The sequence below is a fragment of the Epargyreus clarus genome, unplaced genomic scaffold (genome assembly GCF_041222505.1).
Source record: "Epargyreus clarus isolate Ecla_fem2 unplaced genomic scaffold, WU_Ecla_fem_2.2 ptg000010l, whole genome shotgun sequence".
NCBI classification, from domain to species: domain Eukaryota; kingdom Metazoa; phylum Arthropoda; class Insecta; order Lepidoptera; family Hesperiidae; genus Epargyreus; species Epargyreus clarus.
In genome coordinates this window covers 7,792,548-7,813,063 of record NW_027332218.1, presented here as the reverse complement: position 1 = coordinate 7,813,063, position 20,516 = coordinate 7,792,548, and the positions used below count along the sequence as shown (strand labels likewise).

Below are 20,516 nucleotides of genomic sequence, written 5' to 3'. Positions count from 1 at the left end.
CTTCATTCAATTTCAAGGCGGCGAAGTATCTTTACTAATCTATGAGGTATTTCTAAACAATTTAACTAATAACAATTATTTTGACTACCATTAATTGACGAACGAGCTTTAACGACTAAGTGGTCGTTAACGCGATTGTCATAAGTTTGTCAAACAACAATATCTTCGCCCGAGCTACAACGGATTAGTCAACTGTTCAGTAAGTTAAACATCAAATAACTACACAAAGATCTCATAATAGTAACCGTAAAAGTGATAATCAGCCTTACATTATTTTTTTTTGTAAAATAGTTTGCCGTATCCATTATATCACAACTCCACGTGCCCTGCATCTGTCGAAAGTTATTTGTGGCGTAAACAAAACTGGCCCACGTTAACTATCTTACACGAAATAATTAGATACGCGCCTGTGAAATCCATCATCGCTCATAGGGTTGTCTGCTCGCATTTGAACACATTATAATATGTACTACTCGTACTAGCTGCGCCCGCGGTTACACCTGCGTTGAACAAAACAACATGACGTACAAATATGTATATATCCGCCACAACTATTTTGTGCCTAATAACAGCAGTGTTGAGTGCTGCTGTGTTCTGGTTTGAAGGGTGTGGTAAGGGAGACATACTGTTCCGAGGCGTTCCAGCTTAGTCCTCAGCAGTAGCAGGCGCATCTTTGGCCGACCTCAGGTAGGAATATCTAATCCTATCTGGGGTCGATTACAGATGTCCATGAGCGGCAGTAGCCACTTACCATCAGATGGACTGCATGCTTGTCTGCTACTCCTATATTTAAAAAAAATTTATTGTTATATACCTTCAACTGAAAGTAACTGATGTTCACATGTTTATCTTGTTCATCCCAGAGAAACAGCACAACTTTACGGAAGAAAACGCATCCTATCACCTAATCCAGCTAATACCCTATCTGTATACGAAATTTCATAAAAATCCGCCCCAGTAGTCGCGGCGTGTTTAACACACAAACATGCAAACTTTTTATAATATTAGTAGTATACACAGTTCGTTTTAGAACACAGTTACTCATGAGATACGAGATATTCACGTGTGTAGGTTTGATTGATAATGTTTAACGATAATCGATCCTGCTCCCGGTGTAAAATTTAAGGTGTTGTCTGTTTTAAGTCTTTGTTTTTCTTTTATTTGTGTGTCAGGGTTGGTACACACATCTGATTTTTCGATGACATTTACGTATAACAAATCGATGAACACTCAATCATGATATAAATTACGATGTTATGCATTGACTATATAACAACAGGTAGCGCTGTTATATGCTGATGCTGATGGTAACACTAGGATTATTGAAAGAAATCTACCTGATGAGAAGACTAACGGTAAACATCACAACTAAACTGTGATTAAAGTAAATTGCTAAATATTCCTCGGTTTAAATAATATACCACAGTACCTACTTTCGCCAACGACATCAATTTCTATCATATATCCATCCTATCCTAACCTATCCATCTCTAGACCCTTTAAAACTGGAAAGATAAGTTTAAATAACATTTTCAAGCACTTCCGACAAGTGAAGCTACAACGGCTGGATACAATAATTTATACGAGCCCAGAAGAAATTAGCCGTCGTCGGTCGTACCTCACAGGTATTTACGATGTGATGTCAATAAGTTTAATGTTAAACTCCACTGAGGTCATGATGTTTTAGACATTAAATGCTTTATTACGGCAAATTACAGCGAATTATTAACAAAATGAAGAAACCCCTACATTTATTGGTGTTAACCGTGTGTATTTACTTTACTTTTGTAATATTGGTATATCAATGAGATATAAATCCTCAACGTATTTATAATGAAGTCCTAATAAAACAAAGGATTACCGAAAATTATTCTCAACTGTACAATATATTAAATACATGTAGTATCTAATATGTTTCCTGATTTGGAAAATTAGGATGAAAATAGAGTAACAATTATTTTGACACCAATCTCTTACAGATATAACAAAATTAAATTTCTGGTTAAGAATACATTCTAATTCGAATTTTAACTTACAATTCTCAATTTTGGCATAAGAATTATTTTCAATTCAAGTATTTCAAATTTAATTTAAATTTAAGCAAAATGTCACTATAGGTATTTCAAAAGACCAACATATTACCGTTGGAAGATTATAATTTGAAGAATAAATTAACCGAACTCTCTCGTACCTGGGGTTTACTTACAAGTTAGTTCCGATAAGTTTAATGTCAATGATGTTTGTGTCAATCGCTGGCCTGACTAGAAAGCCACATAGAAACAGATTTATTGGCAGACGTGTGTAGACTTGTATACCTTTAAATTGAATACCAAAACGACATATAAGCTTACTTTTTATTGCAGAATTAAGAAACATGAAATCAGAAATTATCGCTGTCTATAGATATCTATGTTTGAACAAGAAGGTATTATTACCTGATTCCACCTATTCCTGATTTGACTAAGGAGGAAACACCGCCACACGTATTTATTTACGCTTTATAATATGCTGTTGTATTCTGGTTTCAAGGTTTGGTATAGTAGCATAGCAGACAAGCATGCAGTCCACCTGACGGTAAGTGTCCGTGGACATTATCAACCCCAGATAAGATTAAATTCCTATCTGAGGTCGGCCATAAATTCGCCACTACACCTGAGGATTTAACTGGAATGCCTCGGAAAAGTATGTCTCCCTTACCACAGCCTTCAAACCGGAACACAGTAGCGTTTTACACTGCTGTTATGAGGCAGAAATAAGTGTGGCGGTGGTGCCGCCGGAGTCGAACCACAAACGGTTCTACCACCTTTCAGAACAATCACTACAATAACATCATAATGTTATTATGACGGATTATACGACTCTCCGTGTGTGGTAAAGGGTATAGACCACTTCAAACCAGACCACAGCAGCGCTTAACACTGCCGTTATAAGGCAGAAATAATGTACCACAAACGTGCTCGTCATCACGGAGAAGCAAATATAAAGCCTGCAAATTTAAAGTCCTCCTTACCCTCATTCAAAATTGATTGAGTGTTGCGCAGCGGGTATCCGCAGTGTGATCGATGTTCTGCGACCGAGCTTAAAGGGCCAATTGACGAAACTCTGTACACTCTTGAAGATTTCGACGAATTGAGAAACTCCACCCTTTGTTGTAGTCGGTTAAAATTTTTTGTAAAATTCTCGTATTATTTATTCGGTTGCTGAACGTAGGAAATAATGTTGAAATATGCAAAGTTTTTCTTCGACATTCAATTAATCTGTTAATTAATTGAATTTCTCATATGGACAATGCATATTTTTATTACGGTTGGATAAACGGAGAACCGGAAAATACTGGTTTCTGGTATATGAATGGATCTCTATCATTTTAAAATTTTTATTTTAGCGCCTGTTTTTTTTTAGAAATAGGTTGATGACGTTGACCTCCACCACCACGTTGAGTTAAACCACCACCTTCAAAATCACCTGTCTGTTTTTATAATAGCTCTAATGATAGAGCCATGTGACGACCAGATGGACGGCGATTAAGGTCCTATGCTTTTGGCAACGGAATCGAAAAAATACAGTTTGAAGAAACATAGTTACATTCCTGAACATTTTTAAGTGAAAAAGATTCAAGCAGTGGGATATCATTAGAGTCGCAGTCAGTAGCTACGAACAAAGTTCAAGTAGACTAAAATAAATACCAGGTCGAATGCAAATACTCTGATCAGTATCAAGGTGTCTTGATGATGATGTTTATCACATATCAGATAAACACCGAATTCCAGGTGGGTTGTGGGAAAGTTGGCAATTTACTATTTCAGATTTAATCAAAATGACATTTAAAGATTATACTGTACAAGTAATTAATGTTTCAAAAATACATTATCCAAATCATATCATGTGTCTACAATGCATACGCAATAACAGTACAGATTAAAAATGGTTTTTGAAAATGATAGAAAACACAGGCAATAAGTGTGTTCCAGCTCCAACTTTTATATATTTTTAAAACGAATTGTAATTTTAATACTAAGCATTATATCGTTATAATATAACTATTATATATTGTACGATAACTTTATATTAGCTCTATCTGTATAGTTCTTATATTTAGTGGGTATCTGAAAATCTGATTGAACGAGCTATTCACAAGCATGCATGTTCTCTGCAGTGCTATCTATCGTGGCATTTAAAATTAATGTAAAATTTTAACGCCTAATATCGGTTAGTACTTCAATCGTCTGAGAGATGGCGTTAGTTGGCGTAACAAAACGAAATTGTTGATAACTTAAAAAAATAACACCTATGTTAAAATAATTGGAAAATATAACACTGTGACAATAAAAAAAACATTATAACCATTACAGCCAATAACTTACATTTCTAAACCTACATATATGCCAAACTTTCTCGTGTCAACATATAAGTTATAAGATTTAAGTATACAAGTTAACTACGAGGCATAAACCCATTTTATTCGAGCTGATTAGTAATGATATGATGAGAGCCCCTTTAAGACTTCTTAGACTAATAAAGTGAAGCATTATTCAATTCAGCCGTACGGTTGATTAGATAATAAATTGATAGATTACATTGGAGCTTACGATAAATTATGCCTGCTTATACCCACAGAGCTTGATTCACGTGGGACTGTCGACACTTAATTAGATATTTATATGGTTCAAGCTAACGAATGACTTGAATATAATACGAGTGGATTTTATTGAAAGTGATAAATTAGTGTTTTGTATTAAAAGAGTTTCATTTGTCGTAGTCACATCTTTTCCGCTATATGAACATTGTAATTAAATCGTTAAATTTTAATCGTTTTGTTTTAATTTTAACGATTCTATGATCAACCGTCATTTGTTGATTTAGCCTTTTTTACGAAATATAAAAAAGCATACAACAAAGGATTAGGTCAACAAAGGATAAAGTCGGGAGGACACGTGCGTCTCTACTTATCAGACCCTTCAAAGACAGCTCTGAGGAAGACTCCAATTATAGGGCAGAAACAGTGTGGTACAACTACAGTCGAATCTCGAAAGATATTATCTGTACTAAAAACCTCAATAGAAACTTCAATAAATTCATAATTCATAAACTAACGCACATTTGAAGGTGGTAGAACCTTTTGTGGTTCGACTCCGGCGGCACCACCGCCAAACCTATTTCTGTCTAATAACAGCAGTGTTAGGCACTGCTGTATTCCGTTTTGAAGGGTGTGACAGACTTTTCCGAGGCGTTCCAGCTTAGTCCTCAGGGGTAGCGGCGCATCTGTGGCCGGAATATCTAATCCTATCTGGGGTTGATTACAGATGTCCGTGGGCTAACATACGATTCCAACTTTACAAAAACATTATGTACCTCGTTAAATGTACATAAATTCGAATAAGTTAACAAACGTAAATGGAAGTGTCATTCAACAAAACATATACAAAGAAAGTCCAACACTTGTATGACATGAATTAAAGAAGATGCAAGCTAATACAGGAGAAAGCGCACTCGATCGTTGCATAAAGCAAATAACATTCACGCCTTGTTAAATAGCTTCATTTTAATATTGACTTCAAAGCTTAGGTTAGGTTAGAGATTCATTCCAAAAGAGATTGAAATCGATTTGTATTCGATTCTATTCAAAGTCCGAAGAATCGATTCCCAAAAATATCTAAGACGATAAATCAAAGATCGATTTCCGAAAAATCTATGACCGATTTATTTTATTTGCTGCTCTGAGAATCGAAAAAAAAGATGATTCTTACATAGCGCTCAGAAAATGGATCGAAAAACGACGCATACATACGAAAACATTAGGTACTTAGCCAACTGCAACTGTAAAAGTCACCTGGTGATTTTCTGATATCTATAATCGATAAATTGGGAACAAAATTCGATTTTTCCTAACTTTAATCGACATCACTAGCTTACACCACTACTATACAATATTGGTACGATGATTGGACCAAAGTTGCAATGTCACGTAGAGATCGAACACATCACAGATAATAGAGTCTGAGCGAACAGCATCTAGCAATGTTACAGTATTGTCAATTATGTACAAGTGTACAGTTAGAAAATCGATGAAAGCGATAACATTCCGTACTAAAAAGTGAAACGTATTCACTAAGTTCACAAGGTATCGGATGACAAATTGACGAATACAAACGAGAGACGAAATACGAAGCATAACTTTTGACATAATGATATTCGATCCTACTCTCACTCCGCTGCCTTTTGGGAAAATTTCATTGCAGATACTTCATTGGTTTTTACATGTGTTATATTAGCTTCAATAACTAACAAACAATATAAGAAAATCTTTAAACTTACATCTCATTATGAAAATTAATTATCAAACTGTGAAAATAATATGATTGATAAATGAAAACCTGTCGTAAGTTGATTGGGTAGGTACATATTATAGTATGCGATGTAGTTTAGTTCACTAACGTCCCACTGCTGCGCACGGGTCTCCTCTCATAATGAGAAGGATTAGGCCATCCACCGCGCTGGCCAAGTGCGTATTGGTAGACTTCACAGACCTTACATTTTTTTTAGTTTAACCTTTATATATTAGGTTAACAAGATATGAAACACATACAAAATACAAACAGTACGCAATCAAATCGTGGCACATTGCGACATCGTATCGTATCTCAAAATTGGTGATGCGTACTGCGATTTTTTTTTAAAAAGTGATATAAATTCATCTACCAAGTTTATCTTTTTCGCAATTAGCAATATTCACGACTCGATATCATGCATAATTTATAACTTTAGGTGATCATAAATTGTTGTGGCCATTTACCATCAGATTGACTGCATGTTCGCTTGATACTCGTATATAAAATGCTTTTGCTTTACACAGAATAATATAAATTATTTCGCATCAAAAATTTCAAATCACACGTTCCTACATCAACTATTTCTAATCCAACTACGGACGTGTGTAGTATGTGCTTATTTTATTCACATCGGTTCTATCAGGCGACGTGATGCGATAGTAAATCCCGGTTTCACTCGAGACGTATGGACGGTGGAGTGACCGTTACCACAAATTGAGTCGGTGATATACAACTGTAAGTGATTCTATGGTCTTGTTGGAAAGAGCTGGATTATTTTATCATACCAGATTGCCAGTCTAGATTTAGAAAATTGCGACATATCGGTATGTCTGATTTGGAGGTGACGTGTAAAGGAAAATCCAAATGGAAATAATCGATACATCATACATAAGCGTATTAAGACAATGTTATGAAAGACTGACCGCCCATTGGCTACTATCGCTTGAGTAGCTTTAGCGATTGGGTAGTTGTTAACGCGACTATCAAGTTTCCTTGTAACTGTTTAATATAAAAATACTGACAGATTTTTTTGAATAAAATAAAATAGTCGGTCGCTCAAACTACACATTAGACGCTCGAACAACAGTGGATAACGCCCAATAAGCGACTGGAGAGCTTAAGCGACAAATTGGAAGCCTATGCAAGTAGCCTATGAGCTGTCAGCTTAATACTGACCTCATATTATTATGAGGTGATGTTGGTTGTAGAAACAAAACAAAATTGGGTATTTTAATTATTTGTAATAACACGATGATCTGATGATTTGTCATCATTTGGAAATTTAGAAAAGATTTCTAAACATACTTCATTCAATCTTCGAGAAATGTCTGTAAAAAATCAATGAAAATCTAACATATCTATAAACAAAAATAACTTCTTTACTTCACTAAGTTGTTAGATATAACACCAGCTTCCTAAACAGATTAAGTTATAAACTTATTATTTCCTTTCAAGATTATAAGTAAGATCGTATTGACAATTATCGACAGATTATACTATCATCGCTGTCTAAGTAGGCACAATTACCGGACATTAATATTTCCGTCTGTGAGCCGGATTTCGGTTTAACGATGATTGATATGAGATGAATGGGAATGTTATAAGTACTTTATGATCTTAAGTTAATTTTTAAGGCTTGACACAATTATATGAATGTAAATATTCTGAAGGTAGAACGCTTTGTGGTCCGACTCCGGCGGCACCACCGCCACACCTATTCCTGCCTTATAACAGCAGTGTTAAGCACTGCTATGTTCTGGTTTGAAGGGTGTGGTAAGGGAAACATACTTTTCTGAAACGTTCCAGCTTAGTCCTCAGCGGCGAATCTGTGGCCGACCTTCGGTACAAATATCTAATCCTATCTGGAGTCGATTAGAGATGTCCATGGGCGGCAGTAGCCACCTACCATCAGGTGGACTGCACGCTCGTCTGCTACTCCAAATTAAAAAAAAATAAGTTATTACATTTAAGTAGCAGACGAGCATGCAGTCCATGGTGGTAAGTACTGCTCCCCAGGACCATCTGTAATCAACCCCAGATAAGATTAGATTCCCTGAGGTCAGCCACAAATGCTTTGCTACCCCTGTGAACTAAGTTGGAACGTCAACCCCAAATAAGATTTGATTCCGAATTCCTGAGATCACCCAAAAATACATACATACATACATACCTACATACGACCAGAAATACATACGTTTCTACCCCTAAGAACTAAGCTTATCAACTTAGTTCTTAGAATTCGAAAAACAATGTCTCTCTTACCACAAATTATTTTATTATATTCAATTCACTCGTATAAGTACTTTTTATTTCACAACTCACTACTTACACTTTGAACTGTCAATTGATAATTTATTATCTACATTTCTCTAAAACTATGTTCGATTTCGCATCTCTTGTTTTAGCCATCATCCCAACGATTCTTCGAAATTTATAGGCGTGTCGAATGCAATTACATTGGCAATTAGAAACCGTCATATATCATTGTCGGCATGTTGGTAGGGATAGGAATCGTCAGTAACTTACAAGAGTCTTAATTACGCCCACCAACCGGTCTTAGGGACACGGAAAAAGTATCGGTACTTTGTGGTATTGAAAAGTTTTCAATACGTTTCCTTACGATACCGATACTTTTATAATCGATATAGTGACGTAGAATAACTTAGACGGTTAGTGTATTAAAATTTGTTGCGGGCCCGAAGAAATTATTCCTTATCTTTTTTCCTTTCGTCTTTTTTAAACTTTTTATGGCATGACTTTTCTTCCGTGGGATATAATTCCCGGCTATTCCCGGCCCCTGATTCTGATATTCTACATTTGATACTTACACTCAATGAGGAGTACCGAATAAATCTTAGAAAGAACCTACTTAAAACCGCGCTATTTAGTTCAATCATGTCGATCCTTGTGAAACAGTGGTCGGCTACCTTTTCGTCATGACGGCCACGCAATAGCTACTTGAGACGATGGCAGGCCGCTATCGGCCGGCAAAAAGAAACATTCTCAAAATAAAGTCACAAATAGTCCCTGAAATTGTATGAGCAGTAGGCCCCAAAAAGTATCAATACTTTCATGAGTACGATACTTATTTTCTAAATTACTTCAAAGAGTAATACAGTATCGATTACTTGTCGATACCGTATCCGTAATCAGACCATCTATTGCATTCATTTCTTCTGCATTGTTTGACTTTAAAAGATAAAGGTGTGAGATATAAAATAACGTCTACCTTACCATATAATCATCTGTTTGTTACCTACTTGTGAATTCTGCTACAGACATTCGAAGGCTTCTTCAGTAGGCAATGTGTGAAAGAAATGTAAGCTTTCCTTTACTTTCGTTATTTTACTTTGTACGTTGTTTTACTTTCGTGTTTGTTACTTCAATAACACATAGGTACATGTATAAGCCATTAAAGTTTTGCCTTTTTTTATTCTATTAAACGCATAAATAACGCTCTTTTTAATAATCAATCTCAGAAAATTTTACGTAATTGCGTAATTTGACAATAATTTCATTGATAAATTGTGAACTTTAGTAAACCAAAATTTGAAAGATTGATTACTTTTATTACTAAGTTTTATATAATTTCAAAGTTCCTAATAAGTTCCACAAGAAGAGCTGAATCTCTCGTAGAGGACACACTGAAGAGCGAAGACTAAATATCACCTGCAAATACCTTACAGTTATACAAAGCAAGGTAAAATGAACCTAAAACTAGTCGAAATGACTGAAACGTACGCATAAATTAAGTAGTTTTCTGAGATATCTACAAACACATTGGGACAACCTCTAAAGAAATTAAACAGGAATTACTTCAACCCAAAATAATTCCATTCGTACAATCGCGACAGAAAACTATTCTCCTTAGCCGAGACCTTCTGTACAAGGACAGTTACCAGTATTAAATGAGGCTATTCATCAATATACTGTTTCTACGGGATCGTGACATCACGCACTCGAAACAACTGTGTTGGACAACACTAAACACTAGACAAAATGTCCCCTGGGGGCTTAAATATTATAATACTAAGAAAACTTCGAAACCCCAAACTTGAACAGCATACAATACACGCATTGTTCGATCTGTCATTCGAAGTTATGGTATAAAACAGTCATTGTATATGATACAATTGTAGAAATACGGATACATTTGTTACGATCGATTACAGTTAAATCGCTTATGCCTGGGGGCTATGGTTTATTTTGTGCAACAAGTGCATAGGAGCGAGTCACGAGAGGATGTTATATTTCCTCATTAACCGTAACAGCTTTGCTACCAGAACAATTTCTTAAAATGACAATAGTAAAGTGTAAGTACCGTAAGATAATAAAGATATCAAATATTAGGTAAATAATATATATTATATATACCTATATATTATTTTAAAAAAATTAACGCTTTTAAACTTATTTTTAAAGATTTTTGGGATTTATGTAAATGTGTTTGTAATGGCCCATTTTCTTTTTTTAGGGTTCCTTACCCAAAGGGTAAAAACGGAACCCTATTACTAAGACTTCGCTGTCTGTCCGTCTGTCCGTCTGTCACAGGGCTATATCTCCGGAACAGTAATATATAGACACATTCTTTTTTACATAGGATGCATAACGGGGGCAGCTATAACAACAAATACTAAAAATAAAATAAAGTTGAATATTAAAGGGGGTCTCCATACAACAAACCGGATTTTTTCGGCATTTTTCGATCTAACTGCTTAACCGTACTAGGAAGACGGTTGGTTTTTTTACAATCCGTTTACTAGTATAACTAGTATTATAATAAATACAAATAAGAAACATACGACATATTTTAATATACTTATTTTATTTTTATTATACGTTGTTTACGTATCATACATCATCACCCCAACGCCATCTATTGTTGTTTCATATAAGTAAGTATTGTTGAAAATAATAAAATGAATAAAAACAAAAAATAATGAACATTTGGTGGTACGGAAGCCTCCATGTGCGAGTTCGACTCGTACATGGCGAATTATTTTTATTTTACTTCCATTCTATTCCATTATTATCCCACAATCGTAAGAAATCAAACGCACCTTATATTTTTGCCCTAGTAGTCTGTCTGTAAAAAAACCATTGATAGAAAGGAGTGAACAAAAACATGAATGTTAGACTACTTCTATTTAATAACTATATACACAAAACAAACATATTTTAATAGTTTCTGTATAAAGTGTCATATTCGTGTGTGTGTGTGTGTGTGTATGTGTGTGTGTGTGTGTGTGTGGGTGGGTGGCTCATATGTCTATGTGTGGGTGAAATGTTGCAACTGAACTTTAAACAAGTTAACCCCGATTTTAGCTGAAATTTTGCTTACACGTTTAGTTTGCATGACATTAGACTTAGTGACGTCATCCTAAATCCAATATGGTGGACGCCCTTAGAATAATAAGGACGCACTAACAATTAAATTAAGGCAGTGATAGCCTAGTGGTTAAGAAACTCGTCCTCTTGATCGAGGTGACCGAAGTTGAAATCCCAGGCACGCACCTCTGATTTTTTGAAATTATGTGAGTATTAGAAATTAATTATCATTTGCTAAAACGATGAAGGAAAACATCATGAGGAAACCTGCATTCCTGAGAGATTTAAAAAAAATCTCAAAGGTATGTGAAGTCTACCAATACCCACTTGGCCAGCGCGGTGGACTACGGCCTAACCGTTCTCATTCTGAGAGGAGACACGTGCCCAGCAGTGAGACAGTAATGGGTTGATAATGAATGAATAATTAAATTAATTATTAATTCATGCCCCATAAGGAAATAAGGTCAATTAGTACCGCCGTTAACTTTACTGGTCATTACTTAGAAAATATACTCCCATTTTAATTACTTCCTAAATAAATTCAATATCGAAGCCCGCAATAACTTGCATGTCGTAAAATTATAACTGTTTAGCTATTTAAAGTACGAGTACTTAGCCATTAAAAATAATTAACCTCCTTCCTTTCTAGAAATAAATATACGGAATACTTTCCCTTATAATATTTCCCTTATTACTATATTATATTTATGAAGTCTAATGGTTCGGCCACTTATACTAGGTCCGTGATTCGACTCCCTAGCTTGCTAAGTGATTTTCTCTTAAATTAACATAATTATTAATATAAAGAAAATCCATGACAAAGCTACATACCGGAGAGTTCTTTGAAAAATATATCAATAATATATGAAGTCTACCAATCCGCACTTGGCCAACACGGTGGACCATGGTATAAATCTCGCTTGGATAAATCTTATGTAAGGAGACTTGTATTCAGAAGGAGAACACTAAAGGGTTAATGTTGATGAACCCCTCGTCTAAATGCCAATTGGGCATCTCATCAGTGATATAGCGATCACTCACAAGATCAAACGAAGCAAAAGACTACGATTAATTTATTTTGAGTACAATTTAATTCTTAAAAGTAAGTATTCTCTTATTTCAAAGTCTATTGGTCCTTCTATTGCAAAACACTTCTTTCCCTACGATACATTCTATACCTATCTACACCCTTCACGCCAGTCTAGCTCATAATTGTACTATTGTCTGGCCGTGCACTGCTATCACATTGTTTACCCTGTTGTAACACTTAGCACAAATAGAACCGTACCAATACTACTCGTGATTGTTATAATTGCAAAATTTAAGCCCCATTTATATCTACAGACATAGAACTGTGTCAGGCACAGAGCGTAGCAGACAAAAACATACTATCCTATATAATAAGCATCTTACATGCTCTGTGTCTGTCAAAACACATGAACCCTTAATCTTTTGCTCAATATTAATGTAAACTTATCAAACGATCTTCATGAAATTTATATTTCAGTACTAGAGAATTAAACCATGTCAGGTATATAGCGATTAAACTGGAATAACTCTATTTTATCAAGAAAAAAACTGTAGGAACTAGATGTCAAACTATTAACTCAACCAAACAAGATTGAAAAGATGTAGAGTACCTATTTAAAGAAATAGAAACAGAAGTTTGTAGAAAGGAGAAGAAAGAAAATACCATTCTCTAGCACAGAACAGAAGAGATAATAGTAAGAGAGTTAATTTAGAATTACCGCTGTTAAATGAGCATAAACCGTAATCCCACACCGATATCGGTGTTCGCTCGGAGTAACGAACGAGCCGCACCAACGTCATTAGATATCGCAACACGCCACGAGTAATTGACTTTTACTCCGCACAATTAAAGTTGACTCTAATCTCACAGGAAGGGATTATTCAATTAGTATACGTGGAAGAGACTGCAGATCACCGATACTGGGGTATGAGCGATGCGTCGGAGCGTGATGGAGCCGGATTATTATACCGATATCTGCAGTACTTAGGAGATTATCGGTTGGCGATGCTTCACGCGATTTGAACTTGGAGAGCTGAACCTTGCACACGGCAATTAACCTAACCTAATCTATTAGTTTATAAATCCCAGAAACTAAAGCTAGAACTAACAGTTTTACTTCATATTTTTGCGAAGTATTTTAATTCATGGTTTATTAAGTAACACATGAAAACCAAACACGTTTGGAGTTATGTGGAATACAATGGAAAACAAGTAATTAATTTAAAAAATCAAAAACCCGACTGCACCAAAAAGGCTGAAGTAGAATTTCCAAAAGCAGTGAAATAGGCATTTCATTATTTTTATCAAGAAAGCCAAATACAAAGTTTCATAGTAGGTGTCTGCTTCAAAAACAAAAAATGTTCAAACAATATTATCCTATTTTATTTTATCGTCGTAGTGTTCATTTACGCTATATAAAGAACCTATGTGTAAAATTCCAGCACGCTTAATTTCAGCGGTTTCCCTTTGCGTTGATCTCTGGCACATCAACTCTCTCATTTAGTCAGACAGTCATCTCGATGTGTATATACGAGTATATATGTACTAGCTGACCCGGCAAACGTTGTGTTGCCATATAAATAAAAAAATGTTAAGGATGAACAACCCTTGTGTAAAAAAAATAGATAGTGGCCGATTCTCAGACCTACTGAATATGTATATAAAATTTGGTGAAAATCGGTGAAGCCGTTTCGGAGGAGTACGGTAACTAACACGAGAATTTTATATATAAGATATATTATATAATGTATGTGTAATCTCCTCTTAATTTCCTTTATTTTGACACCCTACTCGATAGGTTTGGTTAACTTTTTTAAAACGTGTTACTATATCGCGAAAAAATTCACCATTTACGGTCTATAAAATATATAACTTCAGTAAATCAAAGTTTCGGTCATTATTTTACCTCGTTAGAGGTAGCATTTCATTATTTTTATCCAACAAGCCTGATACAAAATGTCATAGTGTTTGACGATGTCAAAATGTCAAAATGTCAAAATTGACGATAGTTCAAATGAACTTTTAACCCTTATTTTACCCTCTACGGGGTTGATTTTTCGGAGGGGGATAAATAAGTGCGTCCTTGTTCCTATCCAGACAGCCAAATATAAAATTTTATAGTAGTTGCTTCAAAATTAAAGGATTTCAAAAAAACTGTTTTCCCCTATTTTACCCTCTTAAGGGTAGAATTTCCAAAAGGCCTTTCTTAGTACTTATTCAAGCTATATAGAGAACCTGTGTGCAAAATTTCAGAACTGTAAAGTCCTTGGTTTAGGCTGTACGTTGATTTCTGAAAAATGAAAAAGTCATTTAGTTAGTCAGTCAGTCAGTCACCTTACTGTTTTATATATATACAAATATGTTTTTATAATCTCCGTTTAATTTCCTTTCATTTGATACCCTACTCGATAGGTTCGGTTAACTTTTTTTTTTAAATGTGTTACTATTTCGCGCCAAAAATCCGCCATTTTGATTTTTTTTTACTAACACCTATCTAAGGACACTCGGGTCATTGAGACAAATATAATGACACTTTAACTGTTGAAATTCATCCAGCCGTTTGTTAGATCGGATCAAATAAAGAAAGACAAACATACAAGATACGCGCGAAAAACATAACCCTTCCTTGGCAGTCGGGTAAATAGGAACAGAACAGTATTCCCTAGCACAGAATCGAAGATGTCTACTCTGCTACTATTATAGTTTGATCATTTTAGTAGAGTTAATTTCGAATTACCGCTGTTAAATGAGCATGAACCGTAATCCCACACCGATATCGGTGTTCGCTCGGAGTAACGAACGAGCCGCACCAACGTCATTAGATATCGTAACACGCCACGAGTAATTGACTTTTACTCCGCACAATTAAAGTTGACTCTAATCTCACAGGAAGGGATTATTCAATTAGTATACGTGGAAGAGACTGCAGATCACCGATACTGGGGTATGAGCGATGCGTCGGAGCGTGATGGAGCCGGATTATTATACCGATATCTGCAGTACTTAGGAGATTATCGGCTAGCGATGCTTCACACGATTTGAGCTTGGACAGCTGAACATTGCGCATACCCGCTAAATTTATAAGCTTAATAAATCTACAGTAATGATCGAGGGTTTTATAGCTGTTAGCAGTTAATATGCTTATTAATGTATCTTTTAATTTCTAATTAGAGTTCTGATTTATGAATTGGTACATCTCTATAATTCTTATAAGGCACGAGAATTAACATTAAAAGTAGTAAAGTATTCGTAATAATTTTACCCAACTACCTACCTTAGAAGGATAATAAATACTTAAGCCATCTAACTCAGAAGAATGTATGAACCTTAACATTTTACAGTGAAGCACGAGTATGTAGATTTATATACAAAGAAATCTTAGATAGATTACATTTTAGACTGATTTTCCCGGCTATGAAGGCCAGAAGAAAATAACAAAATATTTAAGATACAAACTGAACTGTAGATACTCCAAAACATATTTAATAGTCAAAATAAAATCATATTCCTAAACAAACATACAATGCATCAGCATACATTTCTTAACACACATTCTATCAAACACGCTCGATTTATCCCAAATTCCCAAATCGCTAATTACCTACGGCTTAGAAGAGGGTGCACGGTGCAGAACGTCTTCGGAGGGAGTCATCAATGTATTTGTATAATTGTTGTTTTTTTTTCTTGACGGCTGTCCATCGATTTACTAAACAAACTACATCCCAAAATAGTTCAAAATGATCAGGAATGTCTTAATTTGTTAACAATTTCTTAAAATTTGCCATTCTGCATCAAAAATCGGTATAATTTACATTCTAAAAAATCAATGCATTTAGATATTTCGGTAGGACAGGGGCAAAATCGGTAGAAATACCCAAAGATCGGTAGATTCGAGAACACTGGCTCCATGTGTCCCAAATTCCCAAATCGCTAATTACCTACGTTTCAGAAGCGGGTCAACAACAATCGGTCTGTGCACGGCGCAGTACGTCTTCGGAGGGAGTCATCAAATACATTGCATCTCCATACATTCCTTAACACACATTCTATCAAACATGCTCCATGCAGTGTTCTTGAGAGAAAATAAAGGAAATCGGTAAAGTTACCCACTAGAATCGGTATATTCGTACCCAAAATCGGTATATGACACAACAATAATACACTATTCCATTTTGGCGACCTATGTTTTCCTTCACATACCTATCGATATTTCACACATTATTTCGTCCTGACGAGCTTTCTTTTTCGCTGATGATTGACTATCCATCGATTTACTAAACAGACTACATCCCATAATAGTTCAAAATGATCAGGAATGTCTTAATATGTTAATAATTTCTTAAAATTTGCCATTCTGCATCAAAAATCAGTATAATATACATTCTCAATAATCGTGGAAAAATTAATGCATTTCGGTATTTCGGTAGGACAGGGCTAAAATCGGTAGATTCGAGAACACTGGCTCCATGTGTCCCAAATTCCCAAATCGCTAATTACCTACGTTTCAGAAGCGGGTCAGCAACAATCGGTCTGTGCACGGCGCAGTGCGTCTTCGGCGGGAGTCATCAATCAAGAACATTATTTATTTTATCGATTCCTTCGAAATCGGGCCGCAAGTGGAACGTACCACGCGGCGACGGGACGGCGTCCCAGGCTTTCATGTTTCGATGGAAGTAGTGTTGTTATGTATGCAAGTTTGTCTTTACACGGACAATCTCATTTGAGGCTTAAAAATATAAAAAAAAATCAATGGGTTGCAATCCGGGAGTGCCGGCAGAAGTGAAAACTTGGACGTTGTGCATTTTTGATAATTTGGAATGGTTAGGGAATAATTTTGCTCAAATTACTTTAATTATCAGTATAAAAGTACTATCATTTATGTGGTAAAATACAATATTCATTCATGGCGCCATGGTACACAAACATGACATTTTATATTACATTAAAGATCATCTTTCCAATTTTCGATCAGGCTCCGCGAGTTTACCATTTTTTACCCATCACCAAACGTCCATAACGCCCATAAAGAAGTTTTCACTTCAAAAATTCATATGGAGTAATCTGCTTTTTGTCAACTCTGCAACCTTGCAAACTCTACCCGGCCATTCGCATATTGAAACCAATACATTTGTTGGAATTAGTCTTACAGATACTTACTGAAAAAACGTTAATCTAATATGTGATAACATTAGAAAATACTATCACTTTGAATATGCCTTAAACCTTTATTTTTTCGCGCAACATAAGTAGCAATTTAGGTCAGTTAAAAAAAAAAAGAACAAACATGGTTCATTATAAATTACTCAATATTCACATATTAAATGAGAAATTTTATTTTAGAGATGTCCTGCTTTAGTAATATTGTGGGTAACACTAGTGAAGCGCACATTTTTAATATCTAGAATCATAATTTCAGATAGTCTTGATTTACATCAGTAAATAAACAATGTCTAATCATGAAGTCACATAACAAGTGCGTGTGCAAATAGTAGTATGACCTTCCTCCGAATATTTTTTTCATGATAACTATGTTATTACATGAATACAGTAATACCCCGACTTACGCTACCCCGACTTACGCGAATTCGGAGTTACGCGATTTTCAAATCTCGTCGATTCTCCTATGGTTTGAGTGTCCCGTAATTCCCGATTATAAAAAAATAAGCTACTAACCAATACAATTACAATTATTCATGTAAACATTTGAATTTATTGCGCGAAGTCAACACATTCGAAATCATAGCATACCATTGTATGTACATGCATACCCCGACTTACGCGAATTCGACTTACGCGGTATTACTTCCGTTCCGAGGTATTGCTGTACCTATAAAAGCTGAAAGATCCTTCGAATCCAAAAACAAAACCTCTATTATTACAAATATCTGTATACTATAATCACGTCGGTAAAACATATAATTTATTGAAAAATATTAGTAAAGTATTTAAAGACAAAACTACAGAAGCACTTTGCTACAGAAATCAAGCTCGTTACATAGAAACACTAAATTGCCAAATATCCATTATTAATAATCAATCTAGCCAATATTTTGCCTATAAAAGATTGAATTTTGATCATTTCTGCCTACCAGAAAGCCAAAATCTTGTCGTTAACGTATTTTTCTTTATGTTATTTATAAACAACATTGCCAAATATCCATTATTAATAATCAATCTAGCCAATATTTTGCTTATCAAAGATTGAATTTTGATCATTTCTGCCTACTAGAAAGCCAAAATCTTGTCGCAAAAATGTTTAACCGCTTTTTATTCAATTAACGTATAGTATTTACGGTAACGTTAAAGATTGCTTACAAACGCAATGTATTCTATTAGGTACGAGCTTTTGCCCGCGGCTTCGCTCGCGTTACGAAGTAATATTTTCATCCTGTATTTTATCCCCTTGAAGGTAGAATTGAACAAAATCCTTTCTTAGCGGATGCCTACGTCATAACATCTACCTGCATGCCAGATTTCAGCCCGATCCGTCCAGTGGTTTGGGCTGTGCGTTGATAGATCACTATGTCAGTCAGTTACCTTTGAGTTATATATATTTAGATTACTCATTGCACATGAGTCGCACGTTTTTCTTCCAGAGATATATGTATTTATATCTCTACAATATCTACTTTAGTCATATAACGTATGCCAACTCACCCTCTATCTGCTGTATCTTCGCCGGTTATCCCATCCGGTATATCAAGATTCCCGGCAGCCAAGTCAGCGACAGCGGATTCGGACACAGAGAGAGCCCTAGAAGGAGCAAAGGAATAAAGGTATAGGAAGGATATAGGAACAAGGGAATAGGATAAGTTAGGTTAGGAGCACTTAGTAGGTACTTTTGCAGTATTTTTACATCTTTATATTTAAAATTCAATTTTCGTCAACACTAAAAAACTGTCGATAAATTGACTTAAGATTTGTACACAAAGATCTAGATTTTTTTATATACATAGGTACTTATAATGCCTAAGTTCAAAAAGGATTGCCACGATCACTCTTATCTAAGTATTTGCTGACCACGTTATACTCACAAATAAGTCGGCTGACTCATATATGAAGCGGTTGACTTACATATAAGCCGATTGTGTTAGCCCTAAAGAGTGCCAACTCAATTGTGATCGACTTCTAGTAGAACCCCTGTACTTTATAGCGTTAGTTGTAGATATCCATGGGTGATTGTCATCATTTACCATCAGAAGAACTACAAGCTCATTTACTATTCGAATCTTGTAAAATAAAACCATTGAGTAAATACTAAAACCTTATTTACAGTATAAAATCCATCAAATCTAATTTCCTCCAATCAATACAATTCATCAATCGCCATCAATCAATCAATTGCCAGCAATAGGTCGCTAATAACCATAATGTGAGTGGGCAATGGCCTGGGGCAGCCGACGGTAGCGTGAAACTGTATTGTACACCCATTGCTAAATAATCTAATAGACTCCTAAATTATACACCTTCTGTTCCCAATAAAATTACTAGTTAATTGTATCAGGCGTTACTTTGCGGAAATCCATGGTATTAAGTGAAGATTAAAACTACTTCGCAACAATCCGCGACAAATATGTATGATGGTATATATTTTAAAACCATGCAGTATGTACCACCCTCCCTCCCTCAAAGGATGCGTGAAGATGCAAAAATTAAAAATATACACCACCATACATACCACCACCAACACGTGTTTTGCTCCAAAACGGAGCATCATCAGGGTAAGTTGACTCTACGACGGTTAATCGTTAAGTTTCTTAAGTCATACCGTAGCGGATTGTTGCGAAGTAGTTTTAATCTTAACTTAATAATAAAATTACTGCTGGTAC

The 20,516-nt window shown here is 35.3% G+C and overlaps 1 protein-coding gene across 4 annotated transcripts in view; it reads right to left on the bottom strand.

The window, feature by feature from the left end:
- Positions 1–20,516, bottom strand: part of Jupiter (microtubule-associated protein Jupiter) — a 230,246-nt gene that overhangs the window by 197,919 nt on the left and 11,811 nt on the right. For 3 of the 4 annotated variants that reach the window (XM_073077354.1, XM_073077355.1, XM_073077360.1), the window contains exon 2: positions 19,345–19,440. The exons of the other annotated variant lie outside the window; for it this stretch is intronic. In XM_073077354.1, coding sequence (XP_072933455.1) covers positions 19,345–19,440 — 96 coding nt within the window. The remainder of the gene's footprint in view (positions 1–19,344; positions 19,441–20,516) is intronic. 4 annotated transcript variants of the gene reach the window in all.